Source organism: Miniopterus natalensis, chromosome 11 (genome assembly GCF_054644295.1).
Source record: "Miniopterus natalensis isolate mMinNat1 chromosome 11, mMinNat1.hap1, whole genome shotgun sequence".
NCBI lineage: Eukaryota > Metazoa > Chordata > Mammalia > Chiroptera > Miniopteridae > Miniopterus > Miniopterus natalensis.
This window is the reverse complement of record NC_142091.1, coordinates 39,649,037-39,676,886: the sequence shown is the minus strand read 5'-3', so window position 1 is coordinate 39,676,886 and position 27,850 is coordinate 39,649,037. Positions and strand designations below refer to the sequence as shown.

Genomic DNA, 27,850 nt, shown 5'->3' with positions numbered 1-27,850 from the left:
GCAGGGCCGGCCCGGCCTCCGTGCTATTCAAGTCTAACAGGAGACAGCAAGAAGGGCCAGAGGCAGCAAAGGGCAGTGGTTCTTGGAGCCATGGGAATTCATGGTCCTAAGATCAAGCCAGCACTGTGGGCCATCCTTCAAGCACCCAGGGTAGACTGAGGCTGAGGAGGGGCTGTGGGAGTCCGAGGAGGGAGTAGGGGAGGTAGCCCAAAAAGGCTCTGGTGGAAAGGGTCCTAACAAATTGGAGAGTGATGTCAAGGACTTGTTCCACTGCGCCAGCCTTTAGACCAGCCAAGTTCTTGCTCCAGAGGCAGAGCCTGGAGTGGGTGAGGAACAGCTTCCATGTCTGTGAGTCTGGGAGGGCAGCAGTAGGCTGAGCTTGGGCCTGGGAATTCGCTTACATGGGCATCAGATTTAATCTTCACAACAAGCCTCTGAAGTGCAAGGCAGACCCAGCAGGGTGGAGCCTGGGCACCCCACTTCATCAACGTGGGGCATGGCAGAGGAGTTCAGTAGGACGGCCATTGTCTGGGGTGATAGGGGCTGACCCGTGGGGATCTGCTCAGCCGAGTCAAAGGCTCCACTCTGAACTCAGCCTCCTCCTTTATCATCTTACAAAGGCTCCCTTGGGGATCTTTGCCAGTCCCAGGGCTTTGGAAGCCATGTCCAAAATGGGCAGCAGAGAGCTAAAGGCCTGGCTCTGCAGCTAGACTGTCTGGGTGTGAATCTCAGCTCTTCTGTTTAGTAGCGGAATGATTGTGAGCAAGTTACTTAATGTCTTTGTGCCTCCTTTCCTTCTCCAGAACGGGATGATAGCACACACCTCAAGTACTGTTTTAAGGCCCCAATGTGCTAGTATTTGTAAAGCTCCTGGCATGTGTCAAAGGCTGCGTGTCGGTTAAATACCCAAATCTGCTGATTCCCAGATCACTCACTGCTCTTGGCCCCCAACTGCCCCCTGAGCTCTAGGTGACATACCCAGCTGCCTTCTGGGCCTCATCTTCCAGATGTAAGTTCCTCTTCTCCTCACACTGCACATCTGCACACCAAGGCCCAGGGCCATTGTGTCTCTTCTTTCTTGCTGCCACTGCAGGCCACCTTCTATACCTGCTGCCACCCCACCCAGCCCCCTCGCCATTGTGACTTTCTAAGGTGTCACTGTCACATGTTCAACCATTTGGAGTTCCCCTGCTGCCTGCAGAGAAGCACATGAATTTCAAAGCCCTTGGATCTACCCTGCTGGCCTCAGCTGCATCTTCATTTCCCTACTACTATGAATGTGTCCTATGTGTGGTTTCTCTCTACTTAGAATGCTTTTCCCTCCCAGCCCCCAATTCACATTTGTCCTTCAGAATCCCCACTTGCCAGGCTGGCAGGGGGCTCCTCCAGCCTGCACTCCGGTCTGTGCCTGCCTCCCTCCACCTTTAGCAGGGAACTCTTGGAGATCAGGATGGGAAGTATTCCCTGGAATCAGGCCAGACACAGAGAAAGCCTCAGGAAATGTTTAAGTGGCTAAATTCTCTACTCAAGGACTCTGCAAGTCTAACAGTTGAAGACACTGAGTCCAATCTAAAATTCACAAAAGCCTAGCCCTCATGCCCTGGCTCCTGATGGCCACCAGGAGTCACCAGCTGCCTAGTATCTGCTGAGGCCCTTCTGTCTCCTGGGATTCATGGCTGGAAAGACCAGCACTTCCAGGAGCCACCATTACCCAGTCTCATGTGTCAGGCCCTGTGCTCTGCACTTTTCCTGCAGTATCTGATTTGTTCCTCCCAACCACCTTGTGATGTAGGTATTTCTTTCATAGGTAAGAAAGTTGAGGCTCAGAGAACTTAAGTAATGTGAGGTCTCACAGTTGGCACAGCTGGATTGTGACTATTATACTTAAAAAAATATATCAGAGAATCTGGGTTCCAGTTAAGAAGCCAGGCCTCTGATTCCCTCTTTTCTGGAAACGATTCAGGTTCTGCAGAGGGGCTGGCCTGGTCTCCTGGAGGTTGTTCTAGGTTCTGCTCCTAGTTGTCTTCCTGGGAGCCCTTGGGCAAGTCAGTGTCTTCCAGGGCACGGAATTTCTCATCTCTGCCTCCCTGCCCCATGGCTCTGGGCCTCACCAAAGGTTACCCAGCTCCTCCCTGGTACTCTTCTGCTGGTGTGAATACCGCCTCCTCTGCCTGAACTGCCCAATCCCAGACCTTATGATCCTGAGACCTAATAGGCAGAAACCATAGTTTTGGGCTCCTACAGCCCTTTGGTCACCTTCCTGTCCTGGAAGACAACTGGCTCAAGTCTGCTGTTCCTGAGTCTCCCCCACTAGATGAGCTCCTGGGTGACAGGCATGAGATCTGAGTCATTTGTGTCACTAGTGCTCAGAACATGGCCTGGAGCAGTAAGTTTGCTGACAGAACAAATAGCAGTAGCAGAGCAGTAGTCCTGGCCTCTGAGATGTTCTCTGGAGGAATCCTGACGGCACCGGGCACCAACCCACCCGAGACTCGGACAGACCACATCAGTACAGGCTTTTTCTTTTTCTGGGCGCACATCCACCAGTCAAAATTATTTTCAGCTTATCTGTACATCATCTTATTTGATCCTCCTGGATCTTAGGAAGTCTGCATTACCTTTTTATTCTCACTTCACAGGTGAGGAAAGCAAGTCTCAGAAAGGTGAAGGGCTGAGCCTAAGTTCACAGCTCATTGGGGCGGCCCAGAGCCTTGAAACCAGGATGCCTGGCCGCTCTTCCCTGCCTCTCAGGAGTGAGAGGGTGATGAGAATGAAAGGATGCTTAGGTGTTCAGCACACAGTGTGGAAGGGATGTGGGTTCCCTTCTGTTCTGTTTCAGGATCACATTCCAGGAAAATATTCCCGAAACAGACACAGCAGGAATACACTGTTCTTTGGCCAGTGGGACCAGGAAACTGGTCCAGGAACAAGATGCTCTTTGTCATTCACAGGATTCTTGGCAGATCAAGCAGTAACACAGCAAACACGGGGAGAGGCTAGGAAGAAACATACTGATTGTGTCAAGTTGTAGGATTCAGGGACAAATGATTAATTCTCCCCTGAACTAACATTTTTGTAACTTGGTTGTATTTTTGTCATAAAGAACAACTTCATAATGAGCAAAATAAAAGCAAAGAGAGCAGCCAAATTGTCATAAGGCCACTCAGAGAAGGTTAGGCAGTTACTGGCCCCACACCCAAAGCTGCAGCTGGGTTCCTTGGGCAGCGAGCGAACAGTGGAGCCTGGGATGTGATCACAACCTGGAAGATGAGGGTTTGCTTTGTCCAAGGGGACAGTCCAGTGGCTTGGATTTCCTTTCCAATTTCTGGCCATCCCGAGAAATCTGTGCGTGTTAGTCTGTTCTCAAATACTGCAACCTTTCTGTGTGATGTTCTCACTCTGCGTCTAGAAAGTGAATTATCTGGCACACATGAGTTGCGTAAGTCCTTGGAAGTCATCTGATTTTACTTCTTTTAAAGCTGGGGGTGTGGCAGCTCATAGGGAAAGGTCATCATCCATTGAATGGTGGCAGATTTAAGGCCAGATAACATCTTCTCTCGCGCTTCTCTGGCTTGTGGATGTGGGCTGAGGTGGAAGGTCAGAGAGGAAAGGGATCTAGGTGATAGGCTGTGAATGGGACTTGACCGCATTACAGTTAGTTCCCATGATGAAGGAAGCCAAAATGTAGCTATGACACTGGGGTGGGGCCATTAGCTTAACTCTGTTCCTGGGTTACAGACCGAACCTTTGATGCCAATAGCAGTCTCAAATGTGAGCAGCTTTCATTAGCAGCAGAAGGCAGGAGATGGAAATGATATTTCATGTGCACTGACAATCCTCATATTTATGGTAAAGCACTTCACACATGCTCCTTCCCTTGGACCTCATGGCAACCCTGTGTTACTATAAGGTTGGAGGAGTAGCAAGGGCCCTGGTTCTGAAGGAGAGGACTCCGAATGTGGAAGAGGTTAACGAGGAATGTTTGTGGTGACCACCCTGTGCTGCTCACTTTGTGTGTCCTTCTTGGATCCACAGTATTACTCTCAGGTGTCCAATAAGCATGCTGAGGTTCAGTTCCCACAGCTGCCAAGTGGGAGCCAGGATTTCACTCAGACCTTCTGACTCCAAAGTCCATGTTGTCACCGTGGGAGTGTCAATGGATGCAATCATTTTGGAGGCCAATTTGGCAAAATCTAAAAAAATTAAAAATTAAACACACACAATACTGTTTTGACTCTCAAATTACATATTTAGAAATCTGCCCAATTATTTTTACTGGAACAAACTGATGAAGAATTATACACAAAGATGTTAATTTCAACTTTCTAATAGCAAATGGATGGATACAGCCTTAACACTCATCACTATACGAATGTTTAAATTATGCTCAGACAATGGAATATAATGTAGCCTTCAAAAAGAATAAGGTAAACCGAAATGTATTATATAATCCCATTTATATAAAAAGGCAATGTATATACATATGAGTTTTATGCCCAGAAAATATCCAGAATACATATCACATGTGTCCAGTTCTGGAAAGGAGAGCTGTGGGGCCTCTCCCCAAACATGCCGAGTCCTGGTCCTCAGTGTGGCTGGCTGGGAGCCAGAGGGATTCAGCCTTTAACCAGGAATCCATCCACGCCTGGGACCAGTATATGCTCTGCTTGACTCATTACTCCTTAGGGTGGAGGTTGAGGAAAGGGCTGCGGAGTCCAGAATTCCCACTTCCTAGAAGCCAGTGGTTACATCCTCCGAGGGGACTTCAGTGACCTTCCTCTTGTCCCTCCAGCTGCAGAATCAGAGCTCCATGCTCAGCTCCCTCAGCACACTGTCCTCCCCTCCCAGCACATGTCACACGGTACTATCATGTATGTACCTGTCCCCCCACCCTGAAAAGAATCTTGAAAGCAAAGGCCACAGCTTATTTATTACTATCTCTAGGGTCCAGAATGTTATACCTGGCAGGTGGGTGGCATCAGGGACTGTTTGTCCCATGTATTAATTTACTTCCCCCTCTCTGTATCTGTTGTATGGTTAAAGGAGAGCCTAAGAGTATCTCTTTATAAGAAACACTGTCTATCTGGAAAAGTCTGTGTACCCAAATCTTTTTATAAGTAAACTTAGAAAACTTAATTCCATTTTTTTTTTATTCAACATTTTATACATAATAAATACAAACTTTTTACAGCCACTTTACGTAAAGAAAGCACATTTGCACAGAGGTGCTCCCTCTGAGCCCGGCCCTGTGCGCTGGGATGCTGGGTTACATGTCCTGGAAGGAGGGGTTCTTCTTAAAAAGGAGGCTTATTTTTATAAGTTCGTTTTTTAAAAATAAAATTAGCAGCTCTTCCAAAAAATATTTAAAATATAACAAAATTTCAAATAACCCTCTGAGAATGTGGAAAACCCAGATTCAAGGACAATTTGGCTAAATAAAGAGAGAATACAAGACTGGGTGGCAAGAACTGCCTTATTTAAGCACTTTGAAGATTTTTAAAGTGCTTTGAGGATGTTTAACGTGTAGGCAAACTTTAAAATCTTTTTTAAAAAACCACCCTTTTAATTTATTTTTTAAACTTAAGAATAAGTTTGATAACACAAAAAGACCTCAAATAGATCAACTAGTTAAGAAATGCAGAAACAACAACAAAAACAAAAAAAGAAACAAAAAAACCCCAAATCACGGAGAAGATTCATCAATGGGTATTGTCGCTGAAATGATCAAATGACTAATTGAAAATTTCTTCAGCTATGACCTTAAAAAAATCCCATGGGGACATTTGGCGAGCATTTCAAGTTTCTAGAGTCTTAGGAGTTTTCAAAGCATAATAAATCTTTTAGATTAAATCCTGCAAATTTGACTTAAAAAAAAAAAGCAACTGGCAAATATCCCTTAGTCCCTAGGTAACACACTCCCTGTCTTCCATAGGAAGTAGAGAGCCAGCAGAGGCCTGCTCTGGGACACCTGCTCCATGGGCTGGCCAGCCCGTGGAGGACGTTACCCTGGCTCTCCCTACGATGCAGAGAACTTGTCTTTTCTCATCAATTTGCACTTGTGTGGGATGTGCAATCCTTTAGTCCTTTTTTCATAGGAAGCTGGTTTCCTCCACGAGCCACAGGTTCTTCCTCCCAAGGAAATGTCAGGTCAGTGGGACCTGGGAAGCTGCATTTTCTGTCGGGGGTGACCGCTGGGCTGGACCAGTCACAACCTGGCTGGCGGGGCCAGTACACTGGCTTGGGAGTAAAACGATGCTGGGGCTCTCCAGTAGAGCAGCTCAACAAGGCAAGTATGTGTCCCCGATTTATCTAGACATTCAGAGCCTAAGGATACTGGTCAGAAGAGTATGTGCTGCAAAAATTAAGATGAAAAATACCCAGATACAAAAAGAACATTAAATCGGCTCATTTCAGATCTGGAAGCTCCATTTCTGCCTTAGCCGCAGCCTCCTTTCTACTATTCTATGTGATGGACAAGATTTGGCTGCTAGTTCAGCCCCTCCATATTAGCTCCACTAATACTAAATGAATGGCATAAATATTAATACAAAAGACACTGTTATTGTTTTAAATCTGTTAGTTGTGGAAGAGATGTGCATTAATGCAATTGGCGCTAGACTCAGGTCAGTCCACTTGTTTCCAATAATGTTCCACTTTCTCAGTCTGGGGACTAACTGCAGGGAGGAGCCAGCCTCCCCCAAAACCCCTCCTTCTGCTTCCTCATGTAGCCAACATGATCTGATTAAACTTAATCAGATAAGCAAAAGCCACTTGAAGATGAGAATCTCTGCCACATCCTGTGGCCACAGTAATATACTGTACGAGTGCACATGATCAGTTTCTCTGTGACTGTGCCCTGAACGAGGCCTGGTCTTGAGTCTCATATAAAAATGGACCACTGTTAGGCACAAGGGCTGTCCCTCTGTTTCGAGGGCCCGCTAGAATTTGTGCTATGGTAGGAGAGATGACATAGAAAATGGCAACAAAAAAAGGCACAAAATATTCAACATGTGGGAGGAGTCCACCAGGCCAACCAGTCACATATAATCCTCCTGGTTTTCGCTCTGTTCAAGAGTCATCATCATGCAAAGGTGCCTAAAAAACAAGACTGGCCAAACTCCAAGCCTGACCTTGATTGTAGCAGTAACAGATGGGCAAACCCATCATCACACCAGTGTGATTTCCACATCCTCGATCTTCTCTGCTGGCCTTCGGTGGTTCTGTGTAGGCGGAGGGGGAGCTGCCCGGACCTGAGCAGGAAACAATTACACAAATTGTCAGTCAGCTTCTGGATTCAGTACCTGAATGAAGCATCCAAACCTCAACCAGTCATTTATCCAAGGACATGGGCCCCCAGGGGCCTCAGAAATGTTCTGAGCATGTGCTTTCAACCTAATTTTCACTCTTTCCCACATCGAGGAGGAGTTATTCTGGATTACATGTGAAATCCACAGAATCAGGTTCTTGCCTAGGCTGAAAGCCTCATGGGCACAAGAGTGACTGAGGCCCTAAAAGCTGCATCCATAGCACAGGCCTGGAGTTGGGAGTAAGAGAGAGCAACGCTTGGAGAACTGAAAACCTTGGAGTATGTCTTGGAAGGAGAGTTGCAAGAGAGAACACTAAAGAAGTAGAGTGGGGTTAAGCCATGAAATCTGAGCTTTGTTCTGTAGGCAGAGAGGAGTCCTTGGTTAATTTTAAACAGCATTATCAGATGTGTAAAAAGATGTTAGGTAACAGTTTGGAGAAAAGAGCGGAGGTGGGCAAAGGTATAGATAAGATGACAATTTAGTAGACGTCTATAGTCATCTGAATGAGAGCTGCTGTTAGCCTGAACTGGCACTGGCAGTGAGGAGTAGAGAAGTGGAAAGATTGACAGCTGTCTCCAAGGTAAACATGGCAGGACTTGGTGATGACTATTTGTGGGAAGACCAGAGCATTGGTAGAGAGGACAATTAACTCATTTTTGCTGAGTTCTGGGGGTTTGGTACATACACACTGAGATGCCCACAAGTCTGAAGCTCAGGGAAGAGATCGGAGTGGCAGTTATAAATCTGGGAGTTGTCAGTAAATAAACAGTTGTTAAAGCCGTGGCAGTAGATGAGATTACACAAGGAGCATCAGTTTAATGATTTCAGGAGAAGTAGTCCATGGACAGAACCCAAAGAAACATCAGCAGGAAGGGCAGAGAGGCAGAAAGTGAACCAGGAAAGAAAGGGTTGTGCAACACACTGGCCCACTTTTCTCTGCCGCTGCTTCCCACCAGTCCATATGCTATTGGCCCGTTCTGCTTAGACCACTTCTCCAGCTTCCTAATGGCTCCCCATGTCCATTAAGTCACCTTCCATTCATTCCCCACTTAGCTGGCATAGTAATGTTTGTTTTAAAAATGCAGCCATATCACTGTCCTGCTTACAACCTTACAATTGGCTTCCTATCACATTTAGGATAAAGAACCAAGTCCTTTACAAGCCACTCAACAAAGCCAAAGGAAATGAGTGGTCCAAGGAATACTGTCAAATGCTGATAAAGGGGTCCAGGAAAATAAAACTGCAAAGTAGGCACTGGGTTAGCAGGTGAAAGTCATGGCCTGGGAAGAGCTGCTTCACAGTGAGGTGGGGGTGGTGGCAGGCAGGGGGTGAGAAGTAAGCAGAGGTGATTATTTAAGAGTAGATTCTCTTTGAGAAAAGAAGCTCTCAAACCTCAAAGGGCATGAAGTATGTTTTATTTCAGCTCAGTGTCCCTCACAGGTGCAACTATAAGCCTGGAGAATAGGTTCTCAGTAAATGCTTGCTGAAAAAAAAAGTGCTTCTGTTTCACAAATTAGACCACTTTAATGCTCACAGAGCTTGTTACAATTTAAATACTTTCACAGCTATCATCCTGAATGTCATCGTGACTCAGAAGAAAGTGCCAGTGTAGACCGGATCTCCCAGGCTGTGTGGACTTTTATCCTCTTGCTTTTCAAGAGCTCTTTTACCTTCCCAAAGCCATCCCACCTCGCATGGGGGAATTAGTAACAACACGGGGAGACGTTAACTTCTAATGTTCAGTTTGGAAGAACTGTGCATTCCACAGTCCCGCCCGCTAAGAGACTTACAGGTCGCAGCTTGCCATATGCAGCCTCGGGAGTATGCCTCGGTGCCTGTGAGAACCCTGGCGATTCCGCCTGGACGCTGTTTTCTAAGGGAGGGAACCAAAGCAGCTCATTTTATTTGTGTAGCTGAGCAATGAAAATGCTAACGCGAGTCTGTTTGCTTTTCAGGTGAACAAATGGATTTCTGAATGAAAAGCCGCTTTGACCAGCGTCAGGAGGACCCTTACCGGTTGCTGAGGGAGAGCGGGGGAAGTACTGGGAGCTCCTCTTGTCCGGGCTGGGGTAGGGGCTGCTGGGAGGCTGGTCGTACAGCGGCAACGGAGGCAGGGAGCCGGGCGGCTTGGGCGACGGAGAGATCTGCCGAGGGGAAGGGATTACAAAGTAATCACCTCGGGAAGGCCGGGCTAACTGGCTTTCCTGACTACTTCAGACTAGTTACTTTTCTCTGGAGCTGAGTTATGACCGTTGACATTTTTTTACCAGACTCATTAGAAGCACATGAGCCTGAACTCACCACCCCAAAGCTCAATTTTGTGTTGCATTTAACTTTTTCCTCTTACAAATCTCATTATACTACTGATTATAGTTCATCTTAAACAGTTATCAAGTCAAACCATTCTCTAAAGTTCTATTGAAAACATGCCAAATTAGTCAATTCGGTAAATTCAGTGAAGAACAAAAAAGGGAACAAGTTGTATTTTGTGTGTGTGTGTGTGTGTGTGTGTGTGTGTGTGTGAAAAATAAAATAACTGGCTGAGTTTCTGACTTCCCCAGCTTTTATAAATGTCAGGCGAAGTGGTGACAATACCACACAAACAAAACATGTTCCTTATGGTCCTGGACCTGCTGGGCTTGTTGTGACAGATCTGAATTAGGGGTCTCCTGTAAAGGCAAGTTCTGCTATAATTAGCTAAGCTTAGGGCCACGAGTGTACCGGGGCTCTGGCAGGCTCATCAATTCTCTGAAATGGACGCCACAACCTGGGCTGGGCAGGAGGCTCTACAGTGAGGGAGACAAAGAGCAAGCTAATATTTTTACTACATAAACTAACCAGAGACAATACATTCCCTCTCTGGTCTGTTTCTGTTTCTCTTCCAAACCATTCTTTTGTATGTCACATACAATTCAGTTTTTGGTTTACAGATTCAGAGAACAGAATATGGGAGAGGAGAGGTGTAACACAGCCATTACACAGAGCCTGACCGAGGAGTCCCTGCTTTCCCAAACTCGGTTTTGCAGAAACCTGGCAACAGGGCTGGAGTGGTGAGGGTGAGGCTGAGACCAAAGCCCACTTTTGCATGGGTCCACAGGCCCCTTGGGAGTCATTTCCTTTAAATATTTTAACTCAGCTTTCTCACATACCTGAATGTCTCTCATCCCTGGAGTGTCACCATTTTCTGAGGCTGCAAGTTCTTCCACCAGCACTGATGGGAAAACTCCAATCCGCCCGCTGAATTCCCCTTCCCAAAAGCCATCATCATCCTGGTTCTCTTTGTTCAAGATTCGGATGATTGCTCCCTCCGGGAAAGATAATTCATCATCTGTCTGACCTTCGTAGTCATAAAGTGCTTTCACGAAACAGACTAGGGTAGCAAGGAGAGAAAAATGCAGTGAGAACAATGACAGCCAGGTAACTTGTGACCCCCGCTATGCTCGCTCATGTGACAACCGAGAGCATTGTACAGAGTAAGAGTAAAGCTGTAATTTTTTACCCACTGAAGATCAACTTTACGGTTCTACTGTAAAGGATAAAAGTGACTAAAGGAAAAATATTATAGAATAGGAATGGAGTTGCGAAATCTACTGAAGGCTGACTCCAGGGAAATACAGTTTAGGCGAAATGAGATCAGATAAAGAGTGCCTTGTTTCAGTCTTTACCACTGGCATCTCCGTTGAGGCTGCCTGAAACGAGCTCGGCCTCCGTGGAATTGCTGGATGTGTGTGACCGACTGTCCAAGGCAGCCAGGGACTGCAGCATGCTCAGCAGACTGTTCGAGGTGGGAAACTGGAGGTACTTTTCTGGTACATACCCCACTTGACCAACTTTATTTCGAGCCTGAGTAAAAGACATGTGACAAAACAGGTTTGCACACACAGTCTGGACAGGGCATAACAAGAACCGAAACACACTCCTGAAAATGGCACAAGAAAGGGCGATATGAGCAAAGGAATATACCTTTACCCAGTCTTCCATATCTCCATCTTCAATCACTTCTAACACCTCATGCTCCTCAATGGTCAACTCATCTGGTTGAGAAGCCTGCAATGTAGGATGGTCATGGACAAAATTAAAAAAGTTAGATAAAGAGCAGATGTGAGCTGATCATAACAAAAACTGTGGATCAAAATATTGAAATGATTTTGAAAACGTATTGAACATAAAAATTTAAGTGTTGTAAAACTATCATAATGAGATGAAGTTTTATTTAAAAAAAAAAATGAAACAAAATAAAGCCACAACCAAAACTGGAGAAACGGAGTCCTGAAGAGGCAATGAGGCTCAGTGAACACTGCAGTCTGCGGAAGGGGAGCAGGGCTCCGGCTCCAGCACCTGCATCTACTGATGAGTTATTCAACTTCTTGATGCCTCCATTTCTTCAAAAATGACAATCCTGCCCTTCTCAGGAGGATTGGGGAGTCAATGTGGGATGAATAAACACAGAGCCATGATGATTTGGGAAGCACAGGCAAAGGAGAAAGCACTGAATTAGAACCAGAGGGCCACTGTGGAGGTGCATGCTGTGAAATGCAAGGAGCTATGTACATGGATTGGATGATAGCCTGAGCGGTGCCTAGAATTCATCTGGAATCACTGGCAAACTGTAGCCAAGAGAAGAAAGTTGTAGGAAAGGAAATGATTGAGATTTGTCAAAATTTGGATTTATTATGCTCCAACTTAACTGTGGAGACTGGGCTGATCCACTCAGGTGCTTCTGCACGAGCTGCTAACTGTGCCGGCTTTATTCTCCCTGACAGCAGGAGTTCACGAGCACCAGCCACCCAGATACTGCCCTTGAGGCCGTAGAACCTGAGGGCAAACCCTCAGGGGCTCTGCAGAGGGGTTGGAGAGAGACTTGTCTGTCACCCGTACGTAGGGAGGGGGCTGCTGGCATCTTCTGGCTCTCTAGGGAACAATCTTAAAAGCTTCCCTCAAGTCCCAAGATCGGTTAAAACTACCACCTGAGACCATCTACTTTTTCAGATCTCAGCCTCAAAGTGTGAATTATCTCCAAGTTACACAAGCAAAAATGGCAAAAAAATGGGTCACTTTCCTAAGACTCATTTCCATTTCATGTGTATTAAAACATTTAATCAAACCCAGATTCTGGACGTTGCTTGAGACAGAATAGTAGTATTGAAAATGACTGACCAATCACAGAAATATTACTCCAGGACCAGAATGTTAAGTAAATTACCTCTGATCTCAAAATATGAGGAGGAAAAGCTCACTGGTTCTTTTTTTTTTTTTAATCCTCACTTGAGGACATGCTTAGAGAAAGAGGAACGTCGATGTGAGAGAGAAACATGGATCAGTTGCCTTTTATATGTGCCCCAAGTGAGGATCAGACCCGCAACCCAGGTATGTGCCCTGACTGGGAATGGAGCCGACAACCTTTCGGTGCGTGGGACAGCACTCAACCACCTGAGCCACTCCGGCCCGCCTCACTGGTTCTTGACAGCTTTTCCAATGGGATTTCTTTGCTAATCTGAAACCACATTATGCCTTCAAAATACCAGCAAAAGGCGCCTATATAACAAAGGTCTTTTTCCTAATTCCATGGCAAGACTTAAAAAATATCAATACAACCAGACTTCAATGTGTGAGAGAGCCACGCAGGAGGGATAAGAACACCTTTAAATATATTGCTGTCCCCTGGCCAGGTAGCTCAGCTGTCTGAGCATCGTCCTGATATGCCAAGGCTGAGGGTTCGATCCCCAGCCAGGACACAAACAAGAATCAATCAATAGCCCTGGCCGGCATGGCTCAGTTAGTTGGAGCACTGTCCTGTACCACCAGAAGGTCTCGGGTTCGATTCCCAGTCAGGGCATATGCCTAGGCTGCAGGTTTGGTCCCTGCTTGAGGCGTGTGCAGGGGGTAACTGATGGATGTGTCTCTCCCACATCAGTGTTTCTCTCTCTCCCCAACCCTCTCAAAAATAAAAAAAAATAAAAAAAATTAACCAGTGAATGCATAAATAAGTGGAACAACAAATCAATGTTTCTCTCTCTCTCTCTCAAAAAAAAAAAAAAAAAAACCCCTCAATAAAAAAAAGACTAATATATTGCTGTCCTGGTAAAAAAGTCATAGAGGTCCATTCAAGTTGTCCAACAATGTTATATAAGCAGACACTATCTTGATCATACCATCCCCAAGCAGTGACCAATTCTTCCACTTGACAAGGTCAGGTCCTTTGCACAGCACTCAAGACCCTCAAGACCTTCCGGAGCCTGGTTCCCATGGTCTCTTGATGCTCCGGCCCCAGCACCTAGTCCCTGTTCTCTGAACACACATCTTCCTTGCCTCTATGCTTTATATCAGGCTGGTCCTTCTTTCCAGCAGGCCCTTCTGCCTCTTTCCCATCCAGTGAATGGATTTAGATTACTGAGTGATCACGTCCAACCTCAGTCTGTTTCTATGGCAAGTGACCATAAGACCTCTCTGAGCCACAGTTTTCTTTTTATTCCTATTAGAATGTAAGTTCCACCCACGACGGCAGAGATTTTTATCTGTGCTGATCAATGCTATATCCTAGAGCCTAGTTCTCTAGGTACATGGAAGGGGCTCAAGTCATATTTGTTGAATTAATGGGTTGGTTGATAATATCTTCCTTATAGGGATTAGACAAAATATATTTATATTGATGGTGCCAGGCACACAGTGCTTCCTAAATGGCAGCTACTATTATTACTCACGATTTGAGGCTCAGCTCATGTTTTCCCAGACTACCCACAGGAGCTGGCTGCTGCTTCCTCCCCCTGTTCTCGTAAGGCTCTGCACATCCCTTTAACATTGACTACCACGGCACTCTAGTTAGCTGCCTGCCATTGTGCCATTGTGGGCTTACTGCTAGAATGACTTACTTAAGGCAGGGAAGGTAATCATTCTCACCGCAACCAACGACAGCAAGTGGTCAGTAAATGGTTATTAATAAAGACACAGTCTCACACTGCCACCTGAGTCCTAATATCCAGTGATAGCCAGAATTCCAGAAGCAGCCATGCCCTCAATTATTCCCACTCTCTCTCTAAAGTTCCTGTTTTCTTTTAAAACAATATGCTTTTCCCCTGAAAATAAAAGTAATGTATGTCATTGTAGAAAAGCTGAAAATATGCTTAATGAGATGTTAAGGTGCATACAATTTGGTGTCTTACTTCTTTTGACATAACATAGCATTTCTTCTTACATAAAAAAGTCTCACTATTGTAATTTTTAATTATCTTCATAATATTTTGTTATTGTTACATTATATGAATAGTTAACTTATTTAACTATTCCCTTTTTGGATTACCAATTTTAAGCTATTATAAAATAGTATTATGATGAAAGAACATTTTAATCCAAAACATTTTTCTATATTGTGGGTCATTTCCTTAGGATGTATGCTAGTAGAGTCAAAAGTTATGAGCATTTTTAAGACTTTTGAATCTGGTCTTTAAATAGAGCTTTCCTTTATTTTCACAAGATTAATCCAGGCCTCTTTTGCTGGTCTGGACTACAGGAACCACTAGTAGGCTTACAGTTAATCACTCTCTATTTTAATCTATCCTCTGTAGTATTTATACCAGGACCAGAGTTACCTTCTTAAAAGTCCAATTGGATTTTAAGACATCAAATGGCTCCTCCCAGACAGGATAAAAGGCAAACTTCAGTCTGGTCTATAAGGCCTTTGCTATCTGAGAGCAAACATCTTTACTTCCAGCTGCTCTGTTCCCCACACCTGACGCTCATGCACCACTGAACTTCCCAAACACCCTTACGCTCATCAAACTGCGTCGGCATCTACTGTTCTCTTGGCTTAGAAGGCTCCTTCCCTACCTTCTAACTGTATCTAGAAAGATCTTATTCATGAACTAATTTAAATGCCACCTCGTCTGTAAAATTTCTCCCAACCATCACATGAAGAATTAGCAGTTTTACCTCCACTATGTTTTCATGCATATTCTATTTTTTCAATTTAATATTTATTCCTCTCAGACTATCTGGGGGACAGGGATTGTGTCACATTCATTCTTGCATCCCAAAGGGGGCACACAATAAATGTTCAATGATTAACTGATTACACAGGTTTTTATAGTCTGGTTTACCATGGGGACATGTCTGGGATATGCCAACAGAGGGAATGTTGGATGAATGTGAGATGTTTGTAATCACTCAGACACCTAGGACCCTTCTACACTTCAGGGTCTTAAATTTTAATTCTGAAACTTCAAAGTAAATACAATGAGAGGTGAGATGGGGAGGGAAGCATTCCCGAAGCCAGCTTAGTAATACCCTATTAACGACTCTCCAAACATCTCAGGAGATTACTTCAAATTTTTAAAAGATTACCTAAACAGTTTACATTGAAAAAGAAAACCCAAACCCAACTCTTTTAGAAAAAAGGGAGTATTTTTAATTTAAGTATGTAATATAAGGATGCTGAACTAAAAGGTCTGGAAACCACTGATATCGAGGAGTAAATACTGCTAACTTTTGGCCAGCCGGGGATGGGAATGGTGGGAGTGAGACCGCCCCATATGATTGCTGAAGGCTCTCAGGCCCTGCCTCTGTTGTTGCCCTTTAAGCAGTGGGTTTCCATCAGCACGGGAGCCAGAGGGGGATTCATTTGTTCATGCCGTTCTTATATCATTTATTCATTCCACAATTATTACTGAGTACCTACTATGTGCCAGGCACTGTTCTACGTGCTGAAGACACATAGATAAGGTATACGGACACAGACAAGATTTCTGCTTCCAGGAGCCTTTAGTGGGGAGCCAGGCAGAGAAACATGAAAACAAAAAAGCTTACGTTTAGCTGATGACAAGCGTAATATAGTGGATAAAAGAGGGCAAAGGGCAAAGGGACAGAGAGTAGTGACTGAGAAGTTAGTTATGTATTTAGATGGTCGGGGAGATCTGAGGAGGCACTATTTGAGCTGAGCCTCAATGAATAGCAGTGGGCAGCCAAACAAGATTTGGGAAAAGACAGTTCTAGGTAGAGGAACAGCAAGTGCAAAGCTGTCAAGTCAGGAGGGAGCCTGGTGCCTCTGACGACTGAAAGACAGCCAGAGTGGCTGCCGTGGAGTGAGTGGGTCAGGAGGGGGAGCGTCTGACGTGAAGCTAAGGAGACTGGGGGGCAGATCAACCTGACATTACAGACCCCGGTGAAGAGCCTGATTTTCTAAGTGTGATGGAAAGCTAAAAAGGGTATTAGGCAGGGGGATAAAATAATCTCCTTTATGTGTTAAAGATAATTCTGGCTGCAGAGTGGAAAATGGTTTTGGAAGGCAAGTATGAAGGAGGATACCAATTATGAGGTCTTTGTGCTTTTTGTTTTTTTCCATTTACTGTAATCAAAGCAATGGCCTAGACCAAGATGGGGAAAAGGGAATGGACTCAGGATACATTTTGAAAGTGGACTCAACAGGGCTGGCTGATGGACTGGATGAGGGTAATGAGGGACAGGGAGGACACGGGGAACTGAAACTCAGTCCACTTTGTATGAGTAAAAACTTAATGTGCCAGCGGGGCAGGGGTGAAGGAGACTGAGAACTATTATACTAAACCAGGTTTGGAAATTCTGGCATCTATTTATCTAGGTACCTGCTTTATACGGAAACAAGAAGTGGTTATACTGAGATTAGGAAAGGTAAAGATGAACAAAACTGCTTTGTAAAACAATTCTCTTTTAATATCAGTTTGAGGATCATCCTAATAGAGAATCTTGTGTTAAGTAGGCAACTGAAAATAAGAGTAAGAGTTCTATATACTGAAAATCTACCAGATGCCGAGCATGGTGCTAGGTGTTATTTCATCTCAAACTAGCCTTATAATATATCCCCATAATATAGATAAGAAAATTGAGGCTCACAGAGACTAAGGAACTAGTGTGGTCATATAGCTCCTTAAGAGGCTGAGGCAGGATTTTAACCCAGGCAGTCCTATGTCAGAGCCTAGACCCCTCATCACTATGTTACGTTGCCTCTAATATTAACAATTTTATGTTAAGCACAGTCTGAGAGGCTGGGCAGATACAGTTACATGTATCTTCAGAGTTGTTACAATTTAATATAAGCAATATGTTAGAGAAATACAAACCTTGTAGGAATAAACAACTTTGCAGGTGAGTGGGTAATTTCTTAAGGTGCCAGAAGGACTGGAACTGCTGTCATCAAAAACATCCATGTTGTCTTCAAACTCTTCTCCTTCTTCTCTTTCGGTGTCTGCATTAAGCTAGGAAAAATGGGAAGCCACTGGCTAGCTTGCTTACTTCAAGAAAATGGTTGAAAGCAAGAGAAACACTTAAAACCTGATTATTTAAAAATATTAACATATTCAACTGCATATAGAAGTATCTGTTTTCACTTGCATTTTTCATGTTATGAAAGGACAGAGGTTATTTTCTTTTTAAAATCAAGAGTAAATGTCTTTCAAATATATAAGATATATTTATTAGTATCCTTTTACTTTTCACTGTTAAATATCGACTAATAAAGACCTCTTACCATTTTAAACCGGTCATATTGGGAAACATTAAAAAGATTTCTAAATGCTACCAAGGATGTGGAGAAATAGGCTTTCATGTATGGCTGATGAAAACATAAATTGATACATCCTGTAAAAAAAAATAACCTGCCTACTGAAATTAGAAACTAAACACACCACTTGGCCTAGCAATTTCACTTCTGTAAATTCACTATGGAGAAATAAACATATCAGATTACTGCAATACTGCATGTAGTGGCAAAACCCTGAATACAATCTATATAGCCATCAATAGAAGAATGTTTAAATAAACTATGATGTGTACATATTATAGATCAGTAACACCCATTAAAAATGATTTAGGGAATAGAAGGCTCAGAAATAAACCCTCCCATATATAATTAAATGATTTTCAACAAGGGTCCCAACACTATTCAATGGGGAAAGTACAGTTTTTTCTACAAATGGTACTGGGAAAACTAGATATCTACATATAAAAGAGTGAAGTTAGACCCTTACCTTATAAAAATTAACTCAAATGGATCAAAGACCTAAACATAAGAGCTAAACTATAAAACTCCTAGAAGAAAGCACAGGGGAAAAGGTTCATGACACTGGATTTGGCAATGATTTCTTGGATATGACACCAAAAGTACAGGCAACAAAAGAAAAAAAATAGATAAACTGGACTTGATCAAATAAAAAACTTCTGTGCATCAAAGGACAAGAGTAAATGGCAACCTACAGAACGGGAGAAAATATTTGCATATCATGTATCTGATAAGGGATTAATATCCAGGATATATAAAGAATACCTAAAACTCAACAAAAAAGGGGGGACATTTGTAATACTCTCAACAATAAAGATTAAAAAATATAATTAAATTAAAACAAAAAACCCAAAATGGATAAAGGACTTGAATAAACATTTCTCCAAAGGAGATACCCAAGTGAGCAATAAGCACATGAAACAATGTACAACATCACTAACCACTGGGGAAATGCAAGTTGAAAACTAACATATCACTTCACACCCATTAGGATGGCTATTATCAAAAGAGAGGAAATAAGTGGAGATAAGTGGAGAATTGGAACACTTGTGTTACTGCTGGTAGGAATGTAAAATGGTGGAGCTGCTGCAGAAAACAGTATGGCAGGTCCTCAAAAAATCTAACAGAATTACCATAAGACGCAGCAACTTCGCTTCTATGTATATACACCCCAAAGAATTTGAAAGCGGGGACTTGGATAGATATTTGTACAGCAATGTTAACAGCAGCATTATTTGTAACAGCCAAAAGGTGGAAGCAACCCCAGATGAACGGATGAACAGAATACGTTAAATACATACAAGAGAGTATTATTCAGCCTTAAAAAGGAAGGAAATTCTGACACATGCTACAATATGGGTGAACCTCGAGGATGTTAGGTTAAATAAGTGAGTTACAAAAAGATAAATACTATATGATTCTACTTATATGAGGTACCTAGAATAGTCAAATTCACAGAGACAGAACGTAGAATGTTGGCGGCCAGAAATTGGGGGTTCGAGGAATGGGGAGTTTAATGGGTACAGAGTTTTACTTCTGTAAGATGAAGAGTTCCGGAGATGGGTGATGGCTATGGTTGCAGAGCCACGTGACTGTACTTAATGCGACTAAACTATACACTTAAAATGGTTTCAATGGTCAATGTCAATTTTATGTCATGTATATTTTACCACAAAAAGGGGCACTTTTCCTTTTGAAATACAGCACAAGGAAAATAATTTTTTAACTAAGTTTCAATGTATATTACCCACCACAGCTAAAAGGCATATATTAATTAAAATGGTATTGAATGTAAAAAAATATATTTGCCTAGAGTACTGTCCATGGTATTGAAGTACAAATAATATTCATATGAGCAAAACTATCTGACAGGGGGAGGTAGAGTAAGAAGAATGATGACTGGAGAGAAGAGGGACTGACCTGTTTCCTATATACACCTGTCTGTCTGAAGTATTAGAAGCATGTTTTACTTTTTAAACTAAAAATCCAATAAAGAAGACACAAAACCAGGCTTAAAAGTTTCTTTGTAGCTACATATAAGCACTTATTTGGCTACGTTTCCCCCTGTTCAAACATCCACAGGCACCAATGTTTACACGTTAAGGGTATAAGGAATGAGCAGTCAGAACTGGGCATCATGGTACAATTAATTAAAATATCAAATACCTACTATACATTAACACTATGCTTGGCTCTTAGATATGAAATGAAGGACGCCACGCATGGTTTGCAGGAGCTCCCAACCTAGAGTGGAAAACGACCACACCTAAATGCTAAGTGCACAGGGAAGCTGAATACGGAAGAGGTCACTGGAGAAGGCCAGAGGATTCCTGGGATTCAATGAGTCAAAAAGTAGAGGCTGCCTATATTTTCGAGTTCTACTTTTTAATAAATTAAAGTTATTTCTCTTGAGTAATTATCACTAACATTTTAAAACTGACTCACCTCTTAACTGCTATTTCTCTAACAAAATTCTACAGAATTTTCTGTGTGGTGGGGAGGGGGTTTTCAGAAGACTAAATGGTGCATATTTTCCATCACCTTTATTGCCTCTATTTCAAAATCCCTGCATATTCTCATTTATAACTACTATTGAAAATCTCCACAACTGAGTGAGGTAATTGTGTACCTCACCTTACAAATAATTCATCTATGGTCAGTCAGGTCAATGACAAAATAGTCTCAAATCTTGACCTTTCAAATCACCTCAGGCTTATGATTCCACTGTTTCCCAACAGGGCACTGTGTCATAAAAGATGAGTATCATATGCTAGAAATTGCTTTCATAGTTGAGCAAAGGTTATAGACATTAAAAAAAAACTGTTGGCATTACAAAAAACAAAGCAAAACAAAACACCCATACATCTATAAAAACTAAAATGAAAGCCAATGTGGGTAGAACAAGTTTCCAAAAATATATATGGAATGTTAGTATGTACCGTGCTTTGGCACTGGGAACAATCCAAAGCATTTTATCTTGGCAATGTTGTTTGATACTGAACATTCCTTCCTTCCCCTTTATATTCTGAGTTCGTTTTCTGATTCTCATGAACGGGAACGAGAGGTTGCAGCAACAGCAGTAGGGGTCACTGCCATGTGCTGTGCACTGCTGTTTCGTAACAGCTGCTCTCTTACCCCTTTCCTTCCTAACACCTGACAGAACTTTAATCACAACTATTTTTTTGAGCTGTACTAATATTCTTCCTTTCTTTGATATTGTAAAATGCTTACTCTTATTGCAAGGGCAGATAAGAACCTTTTTGAGTAGGTTTCAGTAGCCAACGTCTTGTACTTGGCAAAATAACCCCTGAAAGGGCTGTGTCAGCTTTAGGTACCGCAACGAACCAGGAAGCAAAGGATCCTCCAGGTCCAACACACATGGGTGTGAGTGCGGACTATGCCATTTACTTGCTGTGTGACCTCGGGAAAATTATTTAACTTCTCAACGTTATTTCTATAATGAAGACAATACTCATTCATATGAAAAGATGCTCAACATTATTAATGAAATGCAAATTAAAACTATAATGATATACTACTGAATACCTATTAGAATGTGTTGGCAAGGATGTGGAACAATTGGACCACCAGTATCCTATTCTGTATCTGTTTTGTTAATCCTCATCAGAGGGTATTTTTTTCCATTGATTTTTAGAGAGAGTGGAAAGGGGGGGGAGAGAGAGAGAGAGAGAGAGACATCAATGTGAGAGAGGTACATTGATTGGTTGCCTCTCGCATGTGCCCTGACCAGGGCCGGGATCGAACCTGAAACCCAGGTATGTGCCCTTGACCAGGAATCGAACCCTAGACACTTGAGAGCCTGGGCTGATGCGCTAACCACTGAGACACACCGACCAGGGTGGCCAGTACCCTATTGATGGGAATGTAAAATGGTACAACTACTCTGGAAAACAGTTTGGCAGTTTCTTAAAATGTTAAATATATACCTGCTATAATATTATCATAATTAGCTAGTTACTATTAATCATAGGAAGAGAGCAAAGGAGAGGCCAGACATTATAAGCACGGTCATCTAGGCAGCTTCACCAGGAAGCTACAGCTTCACCCCTGGGAACCATCTATCCATTCTTCCTGGAGATCACTGGGGGAAGAGCCGGAACAAAGGGGGAGATGGGTGCATGCACAGTGAAGTTGGGGTGACATATGGAAGATGTCTGCCTGTGAGTCTAGCATGGGAAACAAATGGATTGGCTAGAGGGTGTGAAATCTTAGTTAAAATCCCAGACAAGAAGTTCCCCCTCTCTTATTTGCCCCTTTTTTGTTCTTGCCCTCTCTTGCACTCATCTATTCTCTCTCCATAGCCACGTGGCCTTTTTATTTATTTTTTAAAATATATCTTTATTGATTTCAGAGAGAGGAAGGGAGAGAGAGACAGAAACATCAATGATGAGAGAGTCATTGATTGGCTGCCTCCTGCATGCCCCTGACTGGGGATCCAGCCCACAGCTTGGGCATGTGCCCTGACCAGGATCCTAGGTCGATGCTCAACCGCTGAGCCACGCCTGGCCAGGCAGCCATGTGGCCTTTAAAAAAAAAAAGTTTTTTATTAATTTTAGAGGGAGAGGAAGGAAGAGGGAGAGAGAGATAGAGACATTGATGAGAGACCTCAATATGGATTGGCTGCCTTCTGCACGCCCCCCTGCTGGGGATCGAGCCTGAAACCCAGGCATGTGCCCTGACCAGGAATTGAACTGATGACCTCCTGGTACATGGGATGATGCTCAACCACTGAACCACACTGGCTGGGCAGCCATGTGGCCTTATTACAGAAAAAACGCTCCAGCATGAAAAAAAGAAATAGGTATACAATTTTTTTTAGAGTATTATTTAGACTATCTGGAGGCAATCTAAATATGGAACCTGAATCTAAATAAGAAACAGTTAGTTAAATGAATTACAGTACACTTTCCTGGTGGAATACTATACAGACACAAAAAGGATAGTTATGAAGACCATTCATCAATATGGAATGTTAGATAGCAAAATATACAAAACTAACATTATCTTTAAAAAAAGAAGAGGAAGGAATTACATTAAGTTGCTAATGGTGTGATTAGGATAGAGCTTTAGGTCACTTTCTTCTCTATTGCACTTTCTAAATTTTTTTATAGTTTGGTTATCTTTTTCTATTCTAAAATTAATATAACTTCAAAATTAGGCTGTAAACTGGGTTTTTGAATAAGATAAGGCAGAAAAACAAGAGAAGGGAGGGATGAGTGAAGGCTGGCTGGGTCACTGGCAGCAAACCAATCACATGAAGCCGGTGCAGGATCTGGTAAACCATCAACTGAATAACTGTATCAGTCGGCTGCTCTTTTAATTTTTTCTTTTCATACTCACTGGAGGATATGTTTGATTTTAGAGAGAGAGGGAGGGGGGAGGGAGGGAGGGAGGGAGGGAGGGAGGGAGGGAGGGAGGGAGAAACATCAATGTGAGAGAGAAACATCAGTTGCCTCCAAATGCACCATGACCGGGATCAAACCCACAACCTAGGTATGTGCCCTGACCAGGAATCACACCCATATTTTGGTGTATGGGACGATCCTACAATCAACTGAGCCACCGGCCAGGGTGAATGCTTTCCTTTTTAAAAAATGTTGTTATATTCTATAATTCTTTGTCTTTTTTTCTTCCCAATCCTATATTCTGTACTATAGCATAATACAGAGGAAAAGAATTAATACCCAACTAAGTCTGGTTCCTTCTTTATTCTATAAGGTAAAGAGACTGTATATCTTCATCACATTTACCTTGTATAAGGCACTTTAACTTTACACTGTTGGTGTCTAACAGCAGTATTAGCCATGTTTTCCAGATGGAAGGGAATTCTAAACTTGATGACTAATGTTTTTGTTGGCATCTATAATGGAAGAAATAATTTGGTCCCCAGACTATGTATTTCTGATTTATGCTCCTAGCCAGCTAGCTGTCAGTGCAAAGAGATAACTCCCTCTGAGTAATTTTAGTGCAGTCATTTGAAAGCAGGTTAAATAAATATTGAGGCTTCATTAAGCTACTTTGTGCCTACTTCTCTCCCTTATTTATATTTTAAGTAGAGCTTCCACAAAATATATCCCTCAGCTGAAAGTGGGAAGACACAAGCTCCAATAAGACTGACTAGAGGAAAGAATGGAACTGCAACATGCTCCTTTCACAGAGGATACGGTATGTCTCTAGATGAGCTGATGTCTTTGAACAGTTCTCAAAAATACTCAGCTTAATCAACACTCACTGCCAGACTGTACTACTCACTGCCAGGCACTGTACTAGGCACATCTGTATTTCCTTCCTTCACACTCAGAAGTCCTTTTTAATCATCTGTTAAAATTCTTCAAGGAATACCTCAAATGACATTCCCTTCTTGGGTGAACTTCTTTCCTATTTTTCTAGCTCATATTGAGCTTTACTGATACCCTTTAACAAAATCTGGAGTTGGAGGGGATCTTAGATTTATTTAACCTAACTTTCTCTCTGAAACCCAGAGAGAACTGACTTTTTTCAAGGTGTGCAGATGAGTTAAGAGTAAGCAATTCTGAATATGCCATACAGTACCTCAGTCACACAACTGCCATGTATCACTAAGATCTATAAAAGCCTGTCTGCTCTATTAGTTTGTCAGCTCTTTGAGGAGAGAGACCAAGTCTTGTTCATCTCTGATTTGCTCAGGAAGCAAGCAGTTAGGCGATAAGTGCAAGCCCAGTTGATTTAGTTAGAAAAGGTGCTAGTCCAAGGAACAGCATGGGTTTGACTGGCTGCCAACAGTGCTGCCGAAGAAGCCAAAAGCAAGTCTGTGCCTGGAGTTTGCTGTCATCAGAGCTCCTGCACAAAAGAATAACTTGAAGTAGATGGGAATCTGACTTTTAAAAGATGCAAGCTCTTCTAACGTCAAAGTCAAGTGGGCGATGTGTGTTTATTTTCCCCAGATGGGTACCATTAATAGTGAAATAAAAACAAAACGTCAATAGATTGTTTTTCCTTAAAATGCACATCCACACGCAATCCTTTTTAAAAGCGCAAGCAGAATGTTATGTTAAAAAATCGACAACACTTCTAGGAATGTTCTTAAATGTTGGCTAATTTCTCAAGCAAGGATGCCTTTTGTAATCTGAAGGGCACAAGCACTGAAGGGGCACTAAGAATATAGCGGGAAGTTGGAAGATTAGAATTTTAGCTTTTAGTTTGCCACTATTCCCTCCTTCTGCCCATCTATTCATTCACTTCTTCCTTCAACAGATGTTTATTGAGTACCTATTATATGCCAGGCACTTTGCTGTGCACAGCAGTGAACCAGGCAGCATGGAGATTACATTCTAGAGAGAAAGACAGATAATAAACAAAGGAAAACAAATTAAGAAGATAAATATAGACAGTAATAAATGCCACAAGGAAATAAACAGAGAGAGTAATGGGAGGGGAGGTAGCAGTAGAGATTACTTTAGTCTGACCAGCTAGGCATCATTCTACTCACCCATATAATATCAGGAAACTCACTGAACTTTTCTGTGACCCAGATCTCCAACATGAAAAACTAAGGTTTAACTGGATGATACTGGAGTGGACAGAGCCCTGGACTTGAAAACTTAAGCTTGAGTTCTGGCCTTGTTTGTAAGATACCGTCTCCCTGGTTACAGGTTCTGTGACCAGAGTGTGAAAGACCTTGTGAATTGAAAAGACTGAGCCACAGATTAAGAGTGTTCCTTTCCCTCCTTTAATATTGTTTCCAACTCTCTGGATGTTTATTTTCATTTACACTAGAAAAGACTTGTGAGAACTTCAGAAACCCTAGATTAAAATTTTTATTCTTCTATTTCCAGGCAAATCTACTTCATGAATGGGATAATGAAGATGGCAAATCAGCACTGATAAACCAATTAGTGATAATATATTCTTCACTGAACACCTTTACTTATTTATTTACTTATTTTTATCCTCACCCGAGGATATTTTTTCCGATTGGTTGCCTCCCACACCACCCCGACTGGGACCGGGGATCGAGCCTGCAACCAAGGTATGTGCCTTTGGCCAGAATTGAACCCAGGACCCTTCAGTCCCCGGGCCGATGCTCTAAATCCTGAGCCAAAGCAGCTAGGGCTTCACTGAACATCTTTAAAAAGCATGATTCCCCCCACCCCGACACCTTTCTTTCTCATACTAAAGTTTAACTCAATTAGGATAGGTTAAAGAAAAAAAACCACAAGCAAAAGCATTATTTTTTCTTTAAAAATGTGGCCATCATCAGGTTTGGCCAAGAATATCATCCTTCAATGAAAGTTAGCCTGTCATATCCAAGAGGAGAAACCGTACCGAGTGTAAAGTGCCATTATTGGTCACCGCAGGAAGGCGGGCCCACCGCTCATTTTCCAGTTCTTCCATTACTTGGTTCATTGCACTCTTTAGCCACGTGTCCACAGAAACACCGATCTGCTTGAGCAGGTCCAGCCGGGCTTCAGCTTTCAACTTAATTATCTAAGAAAACCAAGGAAACGGTAAAAAGTCAAGTCATTTTCCCTCTCAAATAGACTATTTTAAAGTTATTTCTGACTTATTAATTAGAACAATATTGATATTCACTAGCAATTCTACCTTAGCAGAGTTAATTTTTCAAATGGAGAGAGGCAGCATTTCATTAACCTTGCAGTAACAAGGCCTCGGATTCTATGCAATGAAAATTTTTAGACTTATCAGAACATTATGGCAAGGGTCTTACCGCTTTGAGTTACTGAGGTATAAGGATGACACAGTAATTTTTTGGGGAGAGGGGCTATATTATTATTACTTCATTATTAAAGAATCCACTTCTATGACTGTCAAACACTAATGTGTTCTGGAGGTAACTACATCCCACTCTGGACTTTCTGGTTGTAACCACTGTCCTTTCTCTACCTTAACTGAAAACCCAGGCTCACGAGGTCTCAATCCCTGCTTTCCTAGTCATGGAAGAGGCCAAAGCCAACTATGTAGGAGGCTTTTCCAGAGAAAAAGAAGACTCTGTCTTCTCAGAAGACAAACCCTCTGCTTTGCTTTATGAGGTGGACAGCAACCTCAAACCACAGACAGGCTGGGACCTGTGCAGGCTTCAATGACTTAGTAATTTTGAATTCCTATAACAGAACCTTATGAAATGATATTTTAAGAGAAAATGGTTATCTTTGAAAATGTGTTCATATAACAATAAATGATTTTTTTGTTTTGTTAATTCACTTGATACTATGTACTTTGGCTTTCAAATGTACCTTCAGATCATAGAATATCTTGGAGAAAGAATCATACAGTTTACAGTTCCTCTTGCAGACCTTACACCAAATGTGAGTTACTAAACATTTCTGGGTATCTTTAACTTCTTACATTAACTTTCTCCTCTTTGTGTTAAACATTTCACTATCATAAGAGAGAACTGCCCTCAAGCCAAATAAAAGGTGCAATTTAAACATAAATATAATTGTGTTCTGGAACAACATGTCATGTACCACCTCCAAAAAGATGGATTTAAAAATTCTTGGCAAGCTACTTTTAAAATAGGTATGATATATCAGATGAAGAATGTGTGTGTGTGTCTTTGTGACAAAGTAATTTCAAAAATTCAAATACCTAAATAGAAGGTTAGGAAGATTGTTATTAAAGTCTAATTTAAGCAGCTATTGCCTCATTTCCATTCTTGAATTAGTCAGTGGCCACAAACAGTAGCATATCTAGTACAAATATTCTGTGACCACCATAGAGGTCATAATAACAACAATAATTTGTTCATTGCTGTATGTCTAAAATACTCATCTGTATCTGGCACTGAGCAGGTACTCATAAAGTATTTGTCAAACTAATCAATTAGTGAATTTGCTCCCAAATTAACCAGCCAATAATTAATTAATTACTATATAACTCCTGTTTGGAAAAGTACAGGCCATTTATGTTTTCAATTTCTTATGACTGGAAAAAGTTTCTTTAATCTCTTACTGAGCACCACAAGGATTTTTATTCTAATTAGCAACACAGAACAAAA

General features: G+C 42.3%; 1 protein-coding gene across 4 annotated transcripts in view; it reads right to left on the bottom strand.

The window, feature by feature from the left end:
- Window positions 1-5,873: 5,873 nt before the first annotated feature.
- Window positions 5,874-27,850, bottom strand: part of FCHSD2 (FCH and double SH3 domains 2) — a 167,974-nt gene continuing 145,997 nt past the window's right edge. For all 4 annotated transcript variants that reach the window (XM_087821671.1, XM_016208483.2, XM_087821670.1 and 1 more), the window contains 8 exons: window positions 26,158-26,319; window positions 17,396-17,530; window positions 11,271-11,354; window positions 10,973-11,150; window positions 10,457-10,677; window positions 9,322-9,451; window positions 9,098-9,180; window positions 5,874-7,250 (listed from right to left, as the gene is read on the bottom strand). In XM_087821671.1, coding sequence (XP_087677797.1) covers window positions 7,167-7,250; window positions 9,098-9,180; window positions 9,322-9,451; window positions 10,457-10,677; window positions 10,973-11,150; window positions 11,271-11,354; window positions 17,396-17,530; window positions 26,158-26,319 — 1,077 coding nt within the window. In that variant the 3' untranslated portion in view covers window positions 5,874-7,166. The remainder of the gene's footprint in view (window positions 7,251-9,097; window positions 9,181-9,321; window positions 9,452-10,456; window positions 10,678-10,972; window positions 11,151-11,270; window positions 11,355-17,395; window positions 17,531-26,157; window positions 26,320-27,850) is intronic.